This window comes from Urocampus carinirostris, chromosome 20, assembly GCF_059441175.1.
Source record: "Urocampus carinirostris isolate Australia breed hairy pipefish chromosome 20, RoL_Ucar_1.0, whole genome shotgun sequence".
Taxonomy (NCBI): Eukaryota; Metazoa; Chordata; class Actinopteri; order Syngnathiformes; family Syngnathidae; genus Urocampus; species Urocampus carinirostris.
In genome coordinates, this window is record NC_142368.1 from 17,110,953 (window position 1) to 17,132,985 (window position 22,033).

The following is a 22,033-nucleotide window of genomic DNA, read 5'->3' on the forward strand; positions in this document are numbered from 1 at the left end:
TTCCCAAACGCGCCTATTTATTCAGACAGTGTGCATGTTTCTACCACAATGTATAACCACGGGTTACCATGACAACGAGGAGCAGCACCAAATTTGGTTTCCCTCGTGCAAATGTCATTGAGCCTGGATTTGTGTATTCGGCGCTTTCAGCAAACAATGAACCGAAAGCATGCAGGGGGTATTTCTCCTAGTTACCATTTTTTGGCTTGGAACTTCTATTACCGCGTTGTAGGTCTTCGAGAAGGTTCAGGAGATCATGCTGTCCAACCAGTCTTCCAGGTCCTCCTCGGTGAGGTCCTGCTTAACGGGAGGACGTTCAGAAGGTGCAGCTTGGGTTTCTTTGGCCTCCTTCGTCTGCTCTCCTTGAAAGACTTCGGTTGCTGAGTCACATTCTGCAGAACGAGAAAATACCTCAGGTTTCGATTTCTGGAGGTTAGGTTAAAAATCTGCTCTATGCAGGGTGGTGAAGGATTTTAGATTTTGTACGATCGAATCCAAGTTACATTTATCGAGTGCAATAAAGATTTTCACTGAGTGAGCTTCAGGTCACGCGAATGTTTTGTTTAGTTCTGTTGATAACAGGACTCTGACGGAGAAGGTCAGGACGCAGGACGCCAGGCACTGATTTGATGATCGCACGGGGGTCCAGACATCGAGGCGAGATGGTGGGGCCACGTGGGTGCTTTTCCTAGCACGCCCATGGGAGGAGCTGACACGCCAGCTTGAGAAAAAGGCGTGGGCCGGAAGGAAGATCGGAGAACGGGAGGGACAGTCGAGACAGCTCGAGCGACAATAATTCGGCTAATTCGATGGAATTCACTTAGTTTATTATTTAAGAAATTCAATCCGTCCCCGTGTGGAAATGCCGGTCTCTTGTCCGTTTTTTTACAAAAGTGTTGGTAGTGTTTGGTTAATGGAGTCAGATTTATTTCCTAACAGTGGTTAGCGCGCAGCCACACAGAGGGGAGGTCCAAGGTTCAATTCCAGATACCGCAGCCTCCTTGTGCAGAGTTTGCATGTTCTTTCCTAGTCCTTTCTCCTTCTTTTAAAATTCCTTTTTTTTTAAAATCTCATTGTGTTTATTTTTTCCTAGCTATTACTTTTTTCTTGCTTTTTTGTTCTCCATCACCTTTTTTCCCTTTATTTGCTTCTTTCTTTTCTTCTGGCTTTTTTTCTGAATTTTTCCAGCTCCTTTTTTCTCTCCTTTTGTTTCGTTTTTTTCTCAGCTTTTCACTACTTTTTCATTTTGGTATTTTTTTCTTTTTTGTTCTACCCCCCCCTTTCCTTTAAGTCATTTTGTGCACAATTTTACATAATATTTGGTCGTGTAGGGATTAAAGAAGCAAAAATAAGCTGATGACCCGAGGTATCATGTATGCTTAAAATTCCAAACAATTATCAAGAGACCAAGCTTGAAATCATTTGCAAACGTTAGTTTCATAGTAGGGCAGCACGGCGGCGCAGTGGTTAGCGCGTGTGCGGCACAGTTCTAAGGTCTTGGGAACCTCCTTCGTGGGTTCAAATCCAGCTACCGGACTTCCTGTGGGGAGTTTGCATGTTCTCCCCGTGCTTGCGTGGGTTTCCTCTGAGCACTCCGGTTTCCTCCCACATTCCAAGGACATGCATTTCAGGTGGATTGGCCAGTCCAAATTGTCCCTAGGTGTGAATGAGCGAGCAAGTTGTCTGTCCCTGTGTGCCCTGCGATTGGCTGGCAAACAGTTCAGGGTGTCCCCTGCCCACTGCCCGATGATTGCTGGGATGGGCTCCAGCACCCCCGCGACCCTACTGAGGATAAGCGGGGGTGCAGCTAATGATGAGTTTCATAGTACTGACGAAAATAGTTTGTTTTTACACATGACACTCCAAGCCATTTAACTGAATCCTGCTTATAATGGCTAAGAAGAATTTTGAATCCTTCTAGCCTGTATTTGTAAAACCCTACTTTTTCCAGAGAGAAGAAGTAGCAGCCGCACAGTGTTTGAAATGTATCCAAAAAAGTAGCAGTTTGTAATCCAGAATTTAATGCCCTGTTATGTCTTAAACCAGGGGTGTCAAACAGGTGGCCCGCAGGCCGGATCAGGCCCGCTAAGGGATTGAATCCGGCCCGCGAGACAACGCTGAGGGAAGCGCAAGAGAAAAACGAGCTGCCAAAGCCAGGTGCCTCTCTCAAAGACGATGTAGTTTTATTTCTCTCTCTCTTCCCTCCTTTTCCTCTCTTCTTCACTCCTGTCTCTCTTTTTCTCTTTCTTTGTTCCTTTTTGTCTCTTTCTCTCTGTGTCTTTTTACCTTATTTTGCTCCCTCTTCCTTTTTTACTTTTCTCTCTCATTTTTCTTTCTCTCTTTTGTTTTCTCCTTCTCTCTTTCTCTCCTTCTCTTCCCTGCTTCTCTTTCTTTCTATTTCTCTTCGGATTTCGTTCTTTCTCTCTCCTTGTTACCAAAGCCAGGTGCCGCTCACAAAGACACTGTAGTTGTGTATCTCTCTCCCTCTGCCCCTTTCTCTCTCTCTCTCTCTCTCTAGCTCTCTCTCTTAGTCCTTCTTTCTCTCACAGTCTAGCCCTCTCTCCTTCACTCCTGTCTCTTCTTTTGCGCTCTCTTCCTTTTTCCCTTCCCTTCTCCCTCTTTCTCCTTCTCTCTTTCTATTTGACTTTGGATTTCTTTCATTCCCTTTTCTTTCACCCTCTCACACTATTTCTCACTATGGAAGTGCGCACCTCCGATGGAAGGGCTATCAAAAACCTAGTTTCCGACTCAGAGCGTGTTCTTTTCTTTAACCTCATCTCTAATTTTAACCTTGACATTTCTTCCTTTTTCTCCATTTTCATTTTTTTTTGTGCTTATTTTTCTTATTTCTTTTTCCTTGGCTCTAATTCCATCTTTAAAAAATCTTTTGAACATCTATTTATATTTCTTTGAGAAAGGCTGGGTAAAAATTGGAAGAATAAAGATGCTTTTTGCTTACGCTCCCTCTTTTTCTTTCTCTTGAATCGACTAGTCCGGCCCCCGACAGAATGTTTGTTCTATCGTGTGGCCCCCCGAGTCAAAATGAGTTTGACATCCCTGCCCTAGATTCAGCTGCCACCAACTCGATTGAGTTTGGGACCCCTGTACTAGACATTTCCCCTCTTTTTTATCTAAATGTGAGAAAATAGGTGTATTTTTATGGTGCGGCTTGTATAAAAACAAAGTTGAGCTTCCGTTTAAATGTACCGTACATTCCGGACTATAGAGTGCACCTGATTATAAGCCGCACCCACCACATTTTGGGAGGAAAACCGATTTTGTACATACACAATCCGCACCTGTATTTTGGCCGCATGCGCCCACATTGAAAAAACGCAATACAAACACGAAATAAACCCATACCCGATACGGCCCAAAAAACACAGCCGGCAAAATGAACAGAAAATGATACCGGTACTTAAGATTTAATGCAGACCTGCAGAGTCCGGGTGCCCGTTGAAAGTAATCCAAGGAAAAAAGTGTATATTTCCAAATGTAAGGGTGGGAAAAATATATATATCCACTATTGTCGGCCGCGTCCACAAACATGTCTCACCTTTACTCCACTTCCCGTCAGCTTGCGTTTGCCCCGCCCCTTCTTTCTCATTTGCTCGTGCAAAACATATCAGAATAAGTTTCTAAAATAAATACATTACAAAAAGATACAGTTGCAAATACATATTATACATGGTTACACATATTTACAAAGAAAGACGGTACACCGAGAGAGTTTTCAAAGCGTTAATAATAATATTCCAACTTTCATCCCAAACCGTGCCTGTGAAGGGTAGCAAAACGCTACTAGCAACACAGTAACCGTCCTCATCTTCCTCCTTATAACTGACGACATCAAAGTCGTCTTCCTCCAGTATGGGAAAGAGATTTTATTATATAGACGTCGTCCCACGCTCACTTATTCAAAAACACGCTAGCATTTGAGACTGGGAGGTCGCTGGTTCGCGCCTCGGCCGAGTCATACCTAAGACTTATAACATTGGTAAAATGGCGGCGCCCTCTGTTGGCTGCGGCTGCATCGGCTCGCTACAACGGGTCAGGTGTATCGACATTTCGTTCTGTGTACATTGTTACAAAGAATGACAATACAAAGGAAATTATTATTATTATTATTATTATTATCACGCTCGCTAAGTAAAGTTTACGGGCGTTAGCCCTGTTTCCTTCTATATCGGACTGCTCGATTGCGTTTAGCTTGAAAGTTGCGGCATGTGCCTTTCTTTTTGCAATTTGCATGATGAGGATATGTCTACGCCAATATAATTTGTGCACAAACTAAGAAGTTGCAGTCTAAATCTTACCTTTTGTACTCGAGCGCCGCTGGCGGCCGTTAGAAAAATGACATAAATTGGCCGCATCACTGAATAAGCCGCAGGGTTGAAAGTTTGGGGAAAAAGTAGCGGCTTATAGTCCGGAATTTACGGTGTGCATGCGGCTTTTAATCAGGTGCACTTTGTAGTCCGGGATTTATGGTCGATGCAACAAAAACTCAAGAACCAAGCTCATTATCATAAACAATGCTAACCTTTTATCACAGCGGCACTCTCAACATCGACAGACGGGTCTCCAGAGACTGGACACGGTTGGTGGGTCAGAGTGAGCAGCAAGTCCAGCTCTTCATCCGCGTCGTCGGCCGATGCCGTGACTGCACTCCAGGGAGCTTGAGAGTCGGAGTTGGAAGCGGGGCTTATTGTCGGTTTCATTTCTTCGGGAGCTTGAGACAGCACCGTTAATGAGGACGATTTTGCCGGCTCCCGTTTAGGTCCCGGTGTCATCGTGGGCACGTGGTCCGGCGTCGAGAGCTGGAACCGGAACATATGACCATCAGGATTCGTAGGCTTTCTTCAAGGCAAAAATTCAAGAAAATTTCAAGGAATTTCAAAGGCAATTTTTCAATGCCTACAGCACATGCGGCAAACAGTCGGCCCGTGGGCCAAATCAGGCCCGCCGAGGATTTTAATCCGGCCAGGTAGACAACAAGAGAAAAATGAGCTGTAGTTTAAATAGCAAAGCATCTGTAGTAGGATTTCTCGCCTTCTCTCTCTTTGCCTCTCTCATTTTTTTTCATTCTTTTTCTTTCTCTTTCTTGCTCTCTTTTTCTCTTTCTTGCTTTCTCTTTTTTTCTTTTTCCTTCTCACACTCTCTTTCACTCTTATTCTTCTCTCTCTCGTTCTCTCATTTTTTTCTCTATTGTTTTCTTTCTCTGTCTTTGCTTTTCTCTTTCTGAAAATGAAATGAAATGATCTGCATTCCCAAAGCGCTTTACAATGTGCTCCACATTTCCCAATAGCGGCCTTGCAGCTTTGTAAGGCACTAACCTGCTTATGGGGGTATTAGGGGTTCAGTGTCTTACCCAAGGACACTTCGACATGTAACACGGACGAGCCGCTCTACCTCCTGAGCTAATGCCACCCCTCTCTCTCTAACTTTCTCTCTTTCTCTTTTTTCTCTTTCCTTCTCACTCTCTGTGTCTCTCTTTTCTTATTTTTTATATTTCTCTGTTTTGCTCTTCCCTTTTTCTCACTGTGTCTCACTCTTCCTCACTCTCTTTCTAATGCTCACTCTTGTTCTTACTCTATCTTTTTCTCTATTCTTATTCTTTTAATCTTTCTCTTTCTTTCTCACTTTCTTTTTCGGTCTCTTTTTACTCTTTTTTTCTCTATGTTTCTCTCTCCTTTTTTCTCACTTTCTCTCTATCGTGTTCTCTCTCTGTATTTCTCTCACTTTTTCTCAATGTTTCTGTCTCTCCCACCTTCTCTGTCTCTTACGCTGTCTCCCATGTTCTCTCTCTCTATCTTTCTCTCTTTCCTTTTCTCTCTTATTTCCCTCTCTCCAATTTCTTTTTTTTTTTTCTTAACCCAACAAGTCTGGCACCAGTGAGATTTTTCTTTTTAGCATGTAGCCCAAAGCTCAGTTGAGTTTGACACCCCTGGCCTACAGTAATAATAATAATAATAATAATATCCTTGTATTGTCATTCTGTGTAACAATGTACACAGAACGAAATGTCGATTGCACCTGACCCGTTGTAGCGAGCCGATGCAGCCGCAGCCAACAGAGGGCGCCGCCGACCACTTTTTAAGTCTTAGGAATGACTCGGCCGGGGCGCGAACCACCGACCTCCCAGTCTCAAAGCGGGCGCCTTACCATCTAGGCTACTGAGCTGTAGCATTAAAAGAAGATATCCGGTGTCAGGAACCTTTTTGACTTAAAGAGCCATAAAAGCAAAAAAAAATTTAAAAAGAAATTGAGAGAGCCACATCATATATTTTCAGACAAAATTGAAAAAAAAACTGCCAAACACGCTCTCTAAACAAAAGCTAATTCTTCAGCACATTTTATTTCACTGTGTCATTTGATGATTTCATCAAATGTATGAAATGATAATAAGGCCAAATCCTGTGTCCCAAATCAATGTACCGTATTTTCCGCACTATAAGGCGCAACTAAAAGCCTTTATTTTTTCAAAAGCTGACCATGCGCCTTATAATACAGTGCGCCTTATATATGGATCAATATTAAGTCGCAAAGTCTTGCAACTAAGGCAAGCAGCCGCCGACTAGATTTTCCCCCGAACACCAAGTAGTCTGCGGTGTATCCGGCGTTTCATTGGCTAACCAATGTGTCAATCATCATTTGAATCAGTCACTATTGGCTAAAGTTATTCGGAGGCAAAGGGGGCGGATCCTTTTTATCATTTACAGGCTCGCATTGGCTAAAGGGGCGAAACAAAGCCTGCGATTGGCCGAAAAAGATGAATGTGAATCACAGGTTGGGTTGCACTACGGCATAGAGAAAACATGTTTTACTATTCTGTATTTGTAAATATTTTACTCTCCTGGATTTACTACACTCACGGTATTAAGAAGACCATGGTTACGTAAAGGCTGCAAGAGAACTTAGGTGAGCTAAGCGGATTTATATTTTCCCGGTATCTTGTTTTAGAACGATCTTGACGTTTCTGTGATGAGTCTATTTTGAAACTCAATTCAATTCAAAGTGTTTATTGTCATATGCACAGTAAAGAACCCCGTTTCCCTGCACAATCAAATTCTTACTTTGCTGTCCAAAGAGTTGCCAGCAAAAAATAAAATGGAAACTAAGAAATGTTTGTTGGGTGACATCGTACGGACACCGCATCCGCACGTGTCTACGACACGTATTTGCTTCTTTTGCAAGCTTTGGGAATGTTAAGGGGGTAATAAGTTGGACTGAACTATCTGATTGTTTTGTCGACGTTTCCATTGTAGCGCCTTATAATCCGGTGCGCCTTATGTATGGAAAATAGAGGACCAAAAACTATTTTTTGGGGGGGCGCCCTATAACCCCGTGCGCATTATAGTGCGGAAAATACGGTAAATATGCCATTTACAATTTGTCTTCCACCTTAAGAGTGTTGAGGCAATTTTTTGCCATGAAATTTGTCCTTAATAACGGTTTTAAAACAATGTGCATGTAAAGTTCTTTTGTAAAAATGTCACAAATGACTGCAAAGGATAAGCACATTGTCATATTCACTTTGGGTGTAGACTGCACTGAGCGCGAGAGAGAGAAGGAAGTGCCTTGCGCTGTGTGCAGGGATCCGCCCACCTATACTGCTCACCCAATCAAAGTCGTTTGCCGGCGTTTTTAATTCATCAGTTTAAATGGTTTCTTATCGAACTTCTGCATTAAGTTACTTCGGCTTAATATGGAGCAAAATCGGGATGTACTGCTTGACTTTGGAACGCCACAGAGATGTGCAATAGTTACATTTTATTTCTGAGCCATATGTACTCATGAAAAGAGCCATATATGGCTCCCAAGCCATAGGTTCCCTACCCCTGAGTTACAGGAAGCTCTACCCATTACAATTTACCACTGGGACACGCTACTTTATGGCCTATAATAAATGTCTATAATTAATATGTAATCCTTGCACGAGGTGTCGCATGCACCAGTCCTCATGGGCACGACAAGTAGGGGGCGATGACAATTCGTAGAACAACACCATACAAACTCATGCCCGCTGCCGTTAACCACAAGAGAAGAAGCAATGCAATGGCAAAGTGTTGACTCTCCGTCTCGCAGAAAATAAGAAAAATAAGCTGCATCGTATTATGAAAAGTAGACTAGGCTTGTAGTCTAGAATTTAGATAAACATCAAGCTGTGCTCATTCAGAGAGAATAGATTTCGTGCAATACACGCCTGGTTTTAGTGGAGGTCTCCTTGGACCAATGTTTTTACTCATGCACTGAGGGAAGTAACAAACGATGTTGAATGCCGTTGCGTGTGTTTCACCTCAACTAGCTCCGCTTCCAGGTCGAGCCTCTGATGAAGAGGCAGCCGTTCAAGTTTCTGGATCAATGTTGGCAGGTCCACAAACGTCGAAAACATCTTAAAACAAAATGAACATCTCAAAAAAATGGATGGTTTGAATTTTAGTGGACACTCAAAAGATGGGTTAGAAAACATAAATGGATTTTAGACTTGCGAGGAGAACCAGGAGAAGGGCCTTCAGATGAGAGAATTATTGTTTGAATGCATTTTTAAGAGTTCCATTGAAGCAGTCAAAATCTATTGCTTTCAGAGCTATTTATTTCATGTAATGTGCGTTTGGTTCAAAGTTTGAGTGATATTGTTGGGAATTTGGGCGGCACGGTAGCTGGGTGGTTAGCGTGCAGCCCCACGGTGCAGAGGTTCAGGGTTTAAGTCTGGCGACCACAGCCTCCCGTGTGTAGTTTGCATGTTCTCCCCGTGTCTGTGTGGCCACTCTGATTTGCTCCGACGTTCCAAAAACATGCATGTCAGGTTAATTGGCTGGTCTGAATTGTCCCTAGGTCTGACTCAGCGAGTGAGTTGTCTGTCCCTGTGTGCCCTGCAACTGGCTGGCAACCAGTTCAGGGTGTCCCCTGCCCACTGCCCGGAGACAGCTGGGGAATGCTCCAGCACTCCAGCGACCCTACTGAGGGTAAACGGTGCAGATAATGGACGGATTGATGTCTGGAATTGCTCGATAGTATGCTGGGTAAATACATCTAGATAAACTTTCAATTATGTCCCTCTGAAGCTTTAAATCCAATTGAGATTTACATTGTTTTATTTTATTTTCCAAATTCTGAGTTTTATTTTGTTAGGTGAACAAGATATTTTTCGGTACATTTTATAGGTATGTTTTTTAAATTGGTGTCATGTACAGACGCTTCCCTACTGCTCATTCGTCTTAAGTAAAACCGTAGATACGAACATTTTTTTTGGGACGTCAAAAAATATCCGGACATTGCTGTAAATTAGATTTTGTATTGTGCACCTTTTTCCGAGTGGAAGACGGTACTGTAGTGCTTCTTTACGCCACTACCGGCGTGTGGCGCTGTGAGAGGTCACCCAGCATCCACCCAGAAGAAGAAATCCGCTTCCTCTTCCTAGTTCAGTGTAAACATTCTATACTGTATCTCCAGTGCCGCTAAGAACTTTGAGGTTTTTATTGTTTAATATCTTGTGCATCCATTTGATATTGTGGGTGTAAAGTGTGAAGAAGAGGTGAGCCGTTTCATTTGAAATGAAAATGGAATAAGAAAGCTTGATGCGGTTGAGAAAATTGTTGGATCGCTTTTATTCAGACACTTTCTACCATGGAGGGGGAAGTTGCCTAACTGTTGAAGCTCATCTTCCAAAAATAAGTTAAACTTATCTTTATTTATCTTTAGAGAGCATATTATTTTATGAAATGTTTGTTTTTTTAGTCCATAACAATACAGGTTACTTATAGAAGCCTTAAACATACAAAATATAGCACTGAAGCAACAAATTCAACTCACGAATGATCATCCAGAACCTATTTCGTAAGTATAGCTAAAAGTTCACATTTTTTTAGGTTCAATGTTTGACCGGAAGTGAAAAATACTTTTTTTCATCTTCTTCTTTGAATGTCACAACTGTTAGCATCATGTGATTTCCAGTTCTGACAGTGAAGGTGCATGACAGTGGAGGGTGGACCTGACAGCAAAGCCTGCAGCCTCTTAATTTTTCTGTAGGCCTTCAAAAATGGGTTAGAATGGCAAAAAATTGTAGGCACTGGCATTAATTTGAGAAAAAAACCTCCCAAATCATGCTGGGCCCTTAAGGACCGGAGTGCCCAAATCCGACCTAGACAAAGCCACGGTGCTCAAAGCAAGTAGAGTAGATTTACCTGACTCGACGAAAATGTGTCCTTCTCCCAGTCTTTTTCATCAGAAAAGCGGAATTGAGTGAAGCAATCCCCTGAGAATGGTAAAAGAATAGCATTTGAACACATCTCTGACTGCATTCTTTGGTTTTCGTTGCGAAAAATAACAACAACGTTGTGTTACCATTGAAGGATTTGATACATTTTATAAAGGATATTATAAAATTAACTACAAAGTAAGTACATGTACTCAGTTTGATGCAGTAGAAAGATTCACTGACGATTTTTCTTCAAGGTATATTAGAAGGTTAGGCTGTCTGGAATGCATCAGACGTATTTTGATAACAGAATTCCTGTGAGTGCTGACGGGAGAAGGCCAGACGCACAAGGACAAACATCGCGACGCCCTTCGGTGAGGAGGTGGTGAAGCTGGCACCTGGGCGCGCCCATAGGAGGAGTCGGCACGCCCATGGGAGGAGGAGCAGGAACGCCAACTTGTGAAAAGACGTGGACAGAGGAACTTCAGGAGATCGATCGCGAGGGACAATGGAGAGGCTCGACGAAGAGCGACACTAATTCGGCTAATTTGATGGAATTCACTTAGTAAAATACTTTAAGAAAATAAATCTGCCCCCGTGTGAAAATGCCGGCTATTCTTGTCCATATTTTCATGAAAAGAAACAAGCATGCATTGTTAGGAGAATGAAGTTAGTGTCTGGTTAATGGAGTCAGATAACTAATTCGAACGATTTAATAAATTATACATTTGTAATGTGTTTCATTCCTAACATCGTCAACAGACTAACGCGCAACGCCATTTCGTGTCCGAACAAAACAGGAAAAGGCGCTCGAGGCGTACAAACGCCTTGTCGATGAGCAGGAGGGCAACAGGGGCGCATTTGTCCGGCAGACACCTACTTGTTAACATCTTTTAGCGCGAATGGTGAAGAGCGGGCATGCCGGAACGCTTCTCTCATGAGGACTGCAAAACCAGAATGCGTGCCGGCCGTGGTGTCTCTAGGGCTCTTCGCGGCTCTCATTCTAATTGCGCTCATTTCCACCGGCACGAGTGAGTCATTTTCACATGCAAGGCGGCTTGTGTAAGGGAAATTATAGTTTGATTATAGTTTGAATGTGCCTTTGTATGATGTTATCCTCAAAAGTACCTGAACCAAGCTAAAGATTATATCCAGGTGCTGTATCCTCTAGGGTCCCGCTAACTATTAATCCAGATGGCCTTCGCTTTGGTGATGGGAAGGGAAGGGCTTTCTTCTTACAGTGACGCATTGTACCTTTTGTGTTACAAAGTTTCACTTTCCTTACTGCTCATTTATTATGCTCACACGCCATCCATCGACCAGCATTATTCACTTCATTTGAACATGTGATTTCTGTCCAAACCAATCAGATTAATTTCTTGTATTCATGTCACCTCGCTTAAGCCAAAATATGTGCTGTTCTATGCCTGTGCTTTCCAATAAATGAGTCTCTGGCCATAGGGGGAAGGTGGTTCCTTCCTTCGCCGATCTAGGTGTAAAACTAAATAAATGTGTTATGCTTCGAAAAGATCCCTTGTCACCCATGATCAAAATATATAGGGTAGGCTACGCAAGTAGACTCAATAATAAAGCATAACACAGAAAAATGTTTAAGTTGTCATTCATATCCTGATCCAGCCCGCCTGAGAATAGAAAATCTGCATCCAGCCCAAGAGCCAAACTGAGTTTGACAACCCTTCTTCAGATCATTTGGTCACACATTGGCGGGCTTAGTATTCCCTCCAGTGGGTAGGGGTCTAGTGAATCAAGGAAGCAAGGTTTTGGGTGCTTTGAGGAGAGTGATGAGTAACAAGTGTATGAGTATGGATGTTAAGAGGGGACTGTATGAGAGTGTGATTGTGCCGACTGTTGTATGGTGCAGAGACTTGGAGCCAGTGCGCAGATTTGAGAAGGAAATTATGTTTTTGAGATGGAGTGTTTGAGGACTATGTTAGGAGTGACAAGATTGGATAGATTGAGAAATGAAATTGTGAGAGACAGAACTGGAGTAGTAGTGGAACTGAGCAAGCGTGTGGATAAGAGAGTACTGGACACATGGAGAGGATGGATGAGGGGCGAATGTTGAAGAGGATCTACAGAGCAGAAGTCAATGGAAGGAGACCAAGAGGAAGGCCGCGATGTATGTGGATGGATGGTGTTATGAGTGCACTGCAGGAAAGAGGTCTCAATATAGTGGAAGCTACAGCTCTTGTTGGTGATAGAAAGGAGTGGAGAGGTGTTGTGAAAGGATAGTGGGATTGTGGACGCGTTCTAAGGGATGGGCAGGGCACCTGTATGATGCGGCAGGGGTAAACCAGTGAAAGCTGTCGGGCCCTGCTGTTGAACAGAAGAGTGTGGTGTGTCACCCTGATCCGAGTGACACGGCCGCTTTCTTGTGTCCCGTTTCATCTGGAGGGACGAAAGCATGACCGACTTGGGTGCTGAGCTGCTTAACTTGTTTGGGAATTTGGGCTGGCCATGGTCATTTTTTTTGCTACTTTTTTTTGTTTTCTTTGTTTTTGTGTGTGTGTTTTTCTTGCTGTCAGTCACCCCTCTTGAGGGATATGACCAGGGTAGATAGATAGATAGACCCCTACCCTATCTATCTACCTAAGACAGTACAAGAGTAGGGATCATTCAAAATAACTCAGGTTTCTGCATCACGTTGAAAAAAGCTCCACGTATGTGCATTCCATCTTTCTGGCATCTAGTTGAACGAGGATACGACATCTCCTCCACAACAATGTAACACTACTTTTGTAATCAACGACAATAAAAACGATTCTATTCCTCCTGTAGCGAGCATTAAGATGAGAGTGCCGGGCTGAGGTTCAGGCTGAACCTTACACTGCCTTTAGCAGTGGTACTTCTAAGAAGCTGCCACAAAACAAATGACAAAAAAAACACAAGTACAGTCTCGGTTTTTGCACAATAAAATCGAACTCTATTGTACCGTTGTACCTGCAGGCATAAAAAGACTAAACAACTATTAAGCACGTCTGGACACAGCCACTGTTCTGTAAAGCCAAAAGCCTTCCAGGGAGCAATATATATATATAAAAAAAAACACTTTTCTCTGAGTTTCATTGAATCAACCGCACTCTGGATTCCAAATAAACCAAGCATGCTGGGGAAATAGGTAATGGTGATAGTATTAGTGATAATGGTTTGTCCTTCCATAAACCGTACATAGGCTAGGCAAACACATCATTCAAATACTTATTTTTACAAAGGATCATTCGTTGAGTTATTGAAACATATACACCTCATCTCCTTCCCTCATGGCGAGCTTTACCACCAAGTGAAGTTATTTTTATGGAGCACAATTAAACACTGCTTGATTTAACTGAAATAAAAAGTGTCTCACACACACCCGCGCTGTCATTAATCAGCTAACGCTACCATCAGCGAGCTACCAGAGATGAACATTAAGGTTCCACACAATTAACAAACAAATAATGTAGTGGCTTGGCCTTCTCCTGAGCTCCCTTCATCATCGTCTGTGACTCAATGTTTTGGTTTTGATTTCTGCCTCATCATCTTCCCTCCCATGCCATATCACTTTTTTTATTTTGTGAAGAGTACTTTCACACTTTTGAGGACTTCAGTCGAACTGGTTTCTCCGTGTCTGTCATGTTTCACGAGTTGAATTTACCGTAGCCTTTGTAGCGAATATGGGTGGTAAATAGATTATTCTAACAAACAATTTATTGACCAATTGAATTAAAGAGCAGAGTTTATTCTTTTCAAAACTTGTCCAGCCTTTTTGGAGCACCACATACGTTTTTAGATTGTTATGTCAGAAAAACGGATGAAAAATCTTAATAAAGCTGAGACTTGGTCAGACTGGCTAGGATTTTGATCCAGTTCTTCTTGTTAGGATATGCCCTATGGCCAAATTCAGAATGCCCTTGCGAGACGTGTACCAGCTCTGGGTTCCGATCCCCTGGGAGGGGCAGACCCACTGCGGTGGAGTTGTCACGGCAAACTTTGATGCGCAAATGCAAGCAAACGTCCCCCTCCCCAACCTCACATTCCACCAGTATCAGTCAGATAACATATCTATGTGATTGACTTAAAACACAGTTTTCACTTCACATCTTTTGACATCGTTTGATCATTTTCTGACATTGCAAAACGCAATTCTGACCAGACGTTGAATACTCAAACTCAAATTCACAGTAGGCCAAAATTAAGCAGAGAAGTAAAGTCACGGGCCAAAATTAATATTTATTGAAAAATTAACTGCAGCTGATATGTAATGTTTAAACATTTCATATGGAAACAAACTTTAGTTTTGCTTAAACATAGAATTTGGAACACCCAAAGCTTAATACTACAAAATATGAGAAATACAATTTGAAATAAAAGACACAGGGGTATTCATTTCTTATCTAAATAAATAAAGTAGTACCCTGAGTGACGCATAAATCGCGCAACACAAGGAATCGAACTGATTCGTTACCAATCCTTTAATCATTGATTATAATTGATTTTATCGATTCTTTGTTGCAGCTCTAGGGCTAACTATGATTGGCTAGGGGGGCAAGAATTACAACAAAAACGTAAAGGAAAATATCCCCGTGTCCACGACTTTTGTAAAACGGACGCTTTTAGCCCTAAATCGAAAAAAAATAAAAATAAAAACTTATACCGGAAATACGACACGACGGGCTCGAATTTCATACTCATATTTTATTCTGCAGTCCAAACTATTAAAATTAGATGATTTGGGAAAAAAATTCACTGCAAACCTGCTTTTTAGGGTCAACAAAAACATAGTGCCAGAAAACATCCATAAATTATTCATTGGAAGAGAAGGAAATTATAACTTAAGGGGCTGTAGTGAATTCATGATCCCAAAGGTGAGAACCACCAGGAAAAGTATGTGTGTGTCTGTGTGTGGAGTCAAGCTCTGGAACGGTTTGCAAGACAAGATCAAACAATGTCCATCTATTCACTTGTTCAAATTTGAATACAAAAAAAACATTCCTGGCGGAATACAGGGATGAAGAAAATTGGGTATGAATGATACGAGTGGGTCTAGAACTATGATTAACTTTGTGTTATTGATGCTGTCTTTATACCATAACTGTTATTATTAATAGTATTACAATTGTCTTTATATAATTGGTGTGTTTAATAGGGAAGATGAAGGGGTAGGGAATATAAGCTTTTGCTTCTGACCAGTGTTCCCTCTAAGCTGCGCGCGTGCGCAATTGGGCACTACTCAGACATTCTCAGCGCACAAGAAAATCTAGCCAGCGCACAAAAATGAGGGCTCAAAATTACTAATTATGAAGCGACTTAAGCCAAAGTTACAGTGCATGAAGTTAGAAATACACGGGTACCCTGACGTTGTGTCCTAAATGCGGTATTTTGAAGTCGAGTCGAAGTAGAACAAAGTTGAGTGAAGTTAGTAGTTTGTCGGGAACCGGCTTCTTCGGCTCGGCTCATTAAAAGGAATCGGCTCTTTCGGGTCCTAAACGGCTCTTCGGGTTGTTTTTGCTTCTTTAATCCCACCAAATATTATGTAAAATTGTGCACAAAATGACTTAAAGGAAGTGGGGAATAGAACAAAAAAGAAAAAAATACCAAAATGAAAAAGTAGTGAAAAGCTGAGAAAAAAAGAAGCAAAAGGAAGAAAAAAAAGAAGGAAAAATTTTAGAAAAAAAAACAGAAAAAAAGAAAAGAAAGAAACGTAGGAAAAAAAGTAAATAGAGAACAAAAAGAAAAAAAGTAACAGCTCGGAAAAAATAAACACAGTTATATTTTTTTTAAAGGAATTTAAAAAAAAGTAGAAAAAAAACACGGAAAAAAGAAGAAAAAGTTTGTGTTGCATTCAAATAATTTCCAATTATGTCAAGTGAATTTTGTTGCCAACATTGTACTTCCACTCAAAAATGTGATTTAGTACAGTTCTGTATCTTACAACCGACTAAATAAGCCCCCAAAAATGTTAATATTATGCGACAAAATATATCAGGAAATAAAAAGAAATGGATATCTTGTGAAAGAATTGAAAGAACAAACGACGTTTATAGGCCGTACAACCTTTGCAATCGTACATGAGTCAATTCATTCAAAAGTGATTATTTTTTTTGCATTGCCGAAAACTCAGTAAAATGTAACCTGATGTCAAGTTTTGGACATGTTTGATAATGAATTATCTTGCCACACTTGGGATTGCTGTTGCTCACTGTTGTTTCAAGCGTTGCTCACCGACTTTGAGTGAGCGCTCAGACCCGTGGAAAATTACAGGGAACATTGCTTCTGACTACCCCTTTTCGAACATTTTATGTAACATTATTTTGTTGTTGAGTTATTGTTTTTGTTCTGTTTTTATTTTAATGTTCGAATAAAGTTTTCATTCATTCATTTCAGCCTAGTCAAGACTTCCCAAAGCGCTTTACAGTGTGCGTCACATTTCCCAATAGCGGCCGTGCAGCCATGTAAGGCCCTAACCTGCTTATTGGGGGTATTAGGGGTTCAGTGTCTTACCCAAGGACACATGACATGTAACACGGAGGAGCCGGGATTCGAACTGCGATCTCTTGATCCCAAGACGAGCGCTCTACCTCCTGAGCCACTGCCGCTTGACTCCACACACAGACACACACATACTTCTCCTGGGGGTTCTCACCTTTGGGATCATGAATTCACTACAGCCACTTAAGTTATGATTTCCTTCTCTTCGAATTAATAATTTATGGATGTTTTCTGGCACTATGTTTTTGTTGACCTTAAAAAGCAGTTGTGCAGTGAAAAATGTTACCAAATCATCTTATTTTAATAGTTTGGACTGCAGGAATAAATTGAAGTGTTCGTGAGGAAAGGAGAAAGCATGAGGTGATTTTTGATGGTAAATGTTTGCTAGCCATGGAGAGCACCAGTGATGGCCTGGATTTAAAATGCACGGCCCGCCACTGGTTTTAAGGCGTAGTCACACACGGTGGATGTGCGTCATTGTGACAAACACAGATGGGGGTTCAGCTGGGGGCCTGACAGAAGAGCGCTCCTCAGTCACAGCCTACCCGTTGTGCTGAATATTGTGGACACGCTGCTTTTATTTGCGCTTCTCAGAACCATCTGCGGTCCTCTCATACGAGATGAGATGGGTGTCCAAAAGGAAAGCCCGCAGGGGTGCATTCGACATCTGATGGCGCAAAAGAAGGTTTTCAAGGTTGCCAAGACTGAAGAATGTCAGCTTGGTGTGACAGTGTGATGGCGACCGTTTAACAGGCGCTTGTGCACGTCAAGACTAGTTCCAGGGTCCGTACACCTTATTAATGGCCGAATTCAAGCACTTTTTAAGGACTTTCAAAGCCGATTTTCCAGTATCATTAAAAACAGATATCCGGTTGGAATCGTGTATTTTGCAGATCAACAAATAGATCTCCGATTTACATAAGCATTTTTAATCTTGCGTGTGCATTTATTAAGACAAATGATTTTTAGATTTTGAGTAAACCGAAAATGACAGTAATATATAGCTTACATTTTCAGTTGCGGGAAGTTCTACCCATTAAAATTGACCACTGGGAAACACTCCCTTAATTTTCTGCATAGTCCATAAATGATACATAATCCTTGCACTAAAACACATACCATAGGGCCCTGTTTAGGTCTAGCATGCACCAGTCCTCTTGGGCACGACACGTAGGGGGTGATGATGCTACACGGGACGATGTCATACAAACTAATGCCGGCTGCCGTGCATCACAAAGGAAAAAGAGATGCAATGGCAAAGGGGAGCCACCAGAAAGAAGTGTCAGCATTATTATTCCTTAAAGCTGTCAGGATACTAAATTCAAATTTGCACTGAAATAAACTGCACCTATTTTTTCATATCGTGTATTCTGTGTTAGAACTGTAAATAACCAATATTTATTATTATTTATTATTAATCTATATCAGTTGTTAGCCACTGTTTTTTTTATTGTGTTTTCTTGTGTTGTGTAATTTTAGATAGATATATAGATAGATAATTGCCCCCCCTCAACCCCTATTTACCACAAGTTCTCTTGTCAACAATGTCCATTTTAATTTTTTTTATTTTCTTGCCTTCTAAATAAATCCTAGTTTGTAGAATTAAACTGCGTTGCATTTTTGTGTGTCTATATTTTTCCTTAGACTTGAATCATTATCAATACCAGTGAACTGCAGAATTAATCATTCAAAGCGAAAATAAAATATGTTTGGAGGATTCCTTCCTTTAGAATAAAATTAGACTGTATTTCGGGGACTAATTCTGATGGGGAATCTTGAGCAACACCCGCTGGTCGACTTGGTAAGCACAATATTAGATTGTAAACCAAATAAATATAATTTTAAGCAGGGGTCTCCAACCTTTTTCAAGCTGAGAGCTAAGTTTTGTAAGTAATTAGCGCAAGGGGCACCCAGTTTGATATGCATTGTTAAAATAGAAACTTAGCTGAATGGCTTGCTAAATAGGTAAAAAGGTTGCTTGATAGTTAGCTAGAAAGGTGAACAGATACAAAACTAAAAGGGAGCTAGATAGAGTAAATAGCCAGATAGAAAGTAACAAAAGCTAGATAGCTAGCTAAAAAGGAGGCCAATATTTAGCTTGATAACTAGCAAAAAAGGTAAAATGTTAGCCAAATAGCCTGCAAAAAAAAAGCTAACTAGATAGGTTGCTAAATAGCTAAATGGTAGCTTGATAGTTAAACAGGTAAAAAACTCAAAGGGAGTTAGATGCAGAAACTAGCTTAAAGAGTAAAAGGCAGTCTAGATACTCACATGGAATGTAAAAAAGCTAAATAGCGAGTGAGAAAAATAAGCAAAAAAGGCAAAACGCTGGCTTGCTAAAGAGCTAAAAACGTAACTAGCTACGAGGCAAAAAAGGTAGCCAGATAGCTAGCTAAAAGAACAAAACTCATTGGCTTTATAAAACCCATACATTGGAATTTATCTTGTTGTAAATTATTAAAAAGATGAATACATAAATGAGTTTAATATATGAATAGATTCTCATTCTATTTTCTTGATTAAAAATAATCATCAATACTTGAATAGATTTGTTTGTCCATAAGGCGAATAAAATTGAATTTATTTTTTTGAATTTCTCAAATAACAACTTACGATGTTATTACTACAACTGTCCTTAGGGGGCACCACTTTGGCGATCCCTAATTTAAAGCAATTCCCCGTCCAATAACTAGGTGGTTATAAGCATTAGGTGTTTGTGTGAAACCACTTGGGGTATATATCAGGTACAAGTCAATGTATTATTCAGCCACTTGACAGCAGGGTAAGGATTAGATGTGTTTTAACTTCTTAAAATAAGCATCTTTAGCGGGTTTTCTAAACCGTTTTGAAAATTGGAATTGTCCTGCATTGGTATGTGAGCATCATTCTCACGTTTTTCTTCAAGTTTGACTGATATATATGTGTATCTTCTAGTTGCCATGACCTTATCTTCAATGAGTGGACTGTGCTGGAATATATTAATAAGCACAAAAGTAACATACTGTACGTCTAAGGCTGGCAGGTTGCTCCCAGACAAAAAGTATTGCTGAACTAATCCTTAGTCTGAGACTTTAGTAGCATCATCTTCATATGCAATCAGAAACCAATCATCAGACTCACCTCGTTTCTCATTTAGCCTGCAGAGCGAATGTATTGTAACTTGCCGTGTCATCAAATTCCCACTCCTCTGTTAATGGTGACACTCTACAATGTCTCTGGTTACAGCGATCCATTTCTTTTGTTTTCCAGAATCCAATGAAACAAACTTAAAACGGTTCGTGTAAAGGCGAAAATGGGAAATTCGTGTCAGAATGGAAAATCACTGTTGATGGATTCTTTAACCGCTTGGGTCGTTAGAGGATCTATGAAGACACAACTCCGGACCACCTTCTCCACTGTTGACGGTCCCTAGCCTGTTCTTGGGTCGTGGCAAAATTGGCAACAGTCCATTTATAATGTTGTCGGCCCTGTTCTTCCTCTCCAGACCCTTTGGACTGTGCCCTGGAGAATTATCTTGGCCGGTCCTGATGATCTTGTGATGTGGCCATACCATTGAAGCTTCCGTCAGCGCACAGTTGACAACAGCTCTTCATAGGGTCCAATGTGGCCTCTGATGGTGTTTCGCACCATTTCGTTTGTCACATGAGCTAAGTAACTGATGCCTAGAAGTTTCCTGTAGCATCCAAGGCCTGGATTTTCTTTTCCAGTTTTGCTGTGAGAGTCCACAGCCATGATTTTTGGTTCTGACCCCTCTTCTGATGGGACAGCTCAAAGATATTTAAATTTGGTGACAGTCTTTAGCTCTCTGTAGTTGATGGTGAGGTTTGTGGATATACTTTACCTTGGGGATTGTTGGTCATTACTTTTGTTTTTTCTGTACCAAATTCCATCCCATACTGGGTCGATGCTTTTTTCAGGCGATTGACCATTGCCGAATTGGCAGGAGGCGAATGAAAAAATACAGTTATTAAAACTCAAAGTTCATTGTTTTACTCTTCTACAGTTTTGATTTTAGCGACAGGTTAACTCCTCACCAACGCAATAAAAGCCTGATCGCATTCTGATTTTCTTCACGTTAAAATATGAATTTAGGTAGTTGCACAGTACAAGACTATGTCCGGAAATCGCCTTCCATCGGCTCACCAAACTCTTCCCATGACAGAGCTTTGGCCTTGGTGACACCCAAACCGCATTCTGTTTGGCCAGCCAATACCTGGCAGCTACAGAGTGCCACAATCCAAAAAGCACTGATAGTTTTTCTTTGGCTTGACTGCATCCCTTACAGCCGGTGTTGCCATGGCAGGTACTACCACCTTATGGTCACAGCTACGATAACCCATCTTAACGAAAGAGGCACAGGACACTATCCACTCTGACTCAATGTACCTTACCTCAAATCGTGTTAAGTTACGCCGCAAGTGTAAGTTGAAACTCTTTTTGATAGATTATAGTAGAAGTTCCCAACAGATCCTGACAACATGCTTCGGTCTGCCTGGTCGAACTGTTAACCTGCATCCGGGTAAAGGAAATTGCGGACCAATATTGGAAATCTTGATAAGGGGTCCTTAAGCTGTGCTTTGGATGTTTCCCTTCTTCAACATTGGTGATACAAAGTATTGGAAACTAAGGCAACAACCGCCTAAATATCAAAATAAGCTTGGTGCATATTTTCAGAATTTTGGGGTAATTTTAAACAGAATGAATAATTCCCCATTTAACAAGTATCAGATGTGTAAAAACAAAAGAATGGTTTATCAGTGTTTTTACTCACACATAACAGACAATAAAAACAATACACCCACTTACATCTAAATAAAGACTTTGCCTTGAACAACTACCAACGTACCAGCAGGCTTGTATATTTATTCCAACCAAAGAGTCACAGCATTCTACACAAGCAACCAATTATTTCAGATTATTTTTGGCATCCGACATACACACATGCACATACGTGTGGACACACATATACACCCAACCACAAAACAGTTCAAGCGCCTATAACTCAATCATAATTTCAAGATTAGCTTACTGTACTTTGCCTCCTACAATAATATTAATCGAATAATCAATATTTGTTAACGACTAATTTAATGTTTGGATTTTTAGAACCTGGAAAACAATGTATTTTTGTTTGTTGATTTAGAGCTGGGGGCACAGTGGATGGCAGTTTGGCACATCTGCCAATCATGTTGCTGTTCTTTGCCACCCACATCCTCTAGATTTGATCTGCTTCTTGTAACCTAAGAGACTAAAAGACTAGGTGAGGAACTTCAGAACAAGTTGGATTTTTACACCTTGAGGGTTTTGCTCAAAATGTATTGATGTCTTCCTTCGCCATTTTGAGTG

At 41.1% G+C, this 22,033-nt stretch overlaps 1 protein-coding gene across 1 annotated transcript in view; it reads right to left on the minus strand.

Annotated features, from left to right (window-relative positions):
- The window catches only part of aven (apoptosis and caspase activation inhibitor), a 59,276-nt gene continuing 37,243 nt past the window's right edge, over positions 1-22,033 (minus strand). The window contains exons 3-6 of the mRNA XM_088325661.1: positions 10,185-10,255; positions 8,297-8,392; positions 4,541-4,817; positions 1-392 (exon numbers count right to left, since the gene is read on the minus strand). Of these exons, the coding sequence (XP_088181787.1) occupies positions 247-392; positions 4,541-4,817; positions 8,297-8,392; positions 10,185-10,255 (590 nt within the window). The 3' untranslated portion in view covers positions 1-246. The remainder of the gene's footprint in view (positions 393-4,540; positions 4,818-8,296; positions 8,393-10,184; positions 10,256-22,033) is intronic.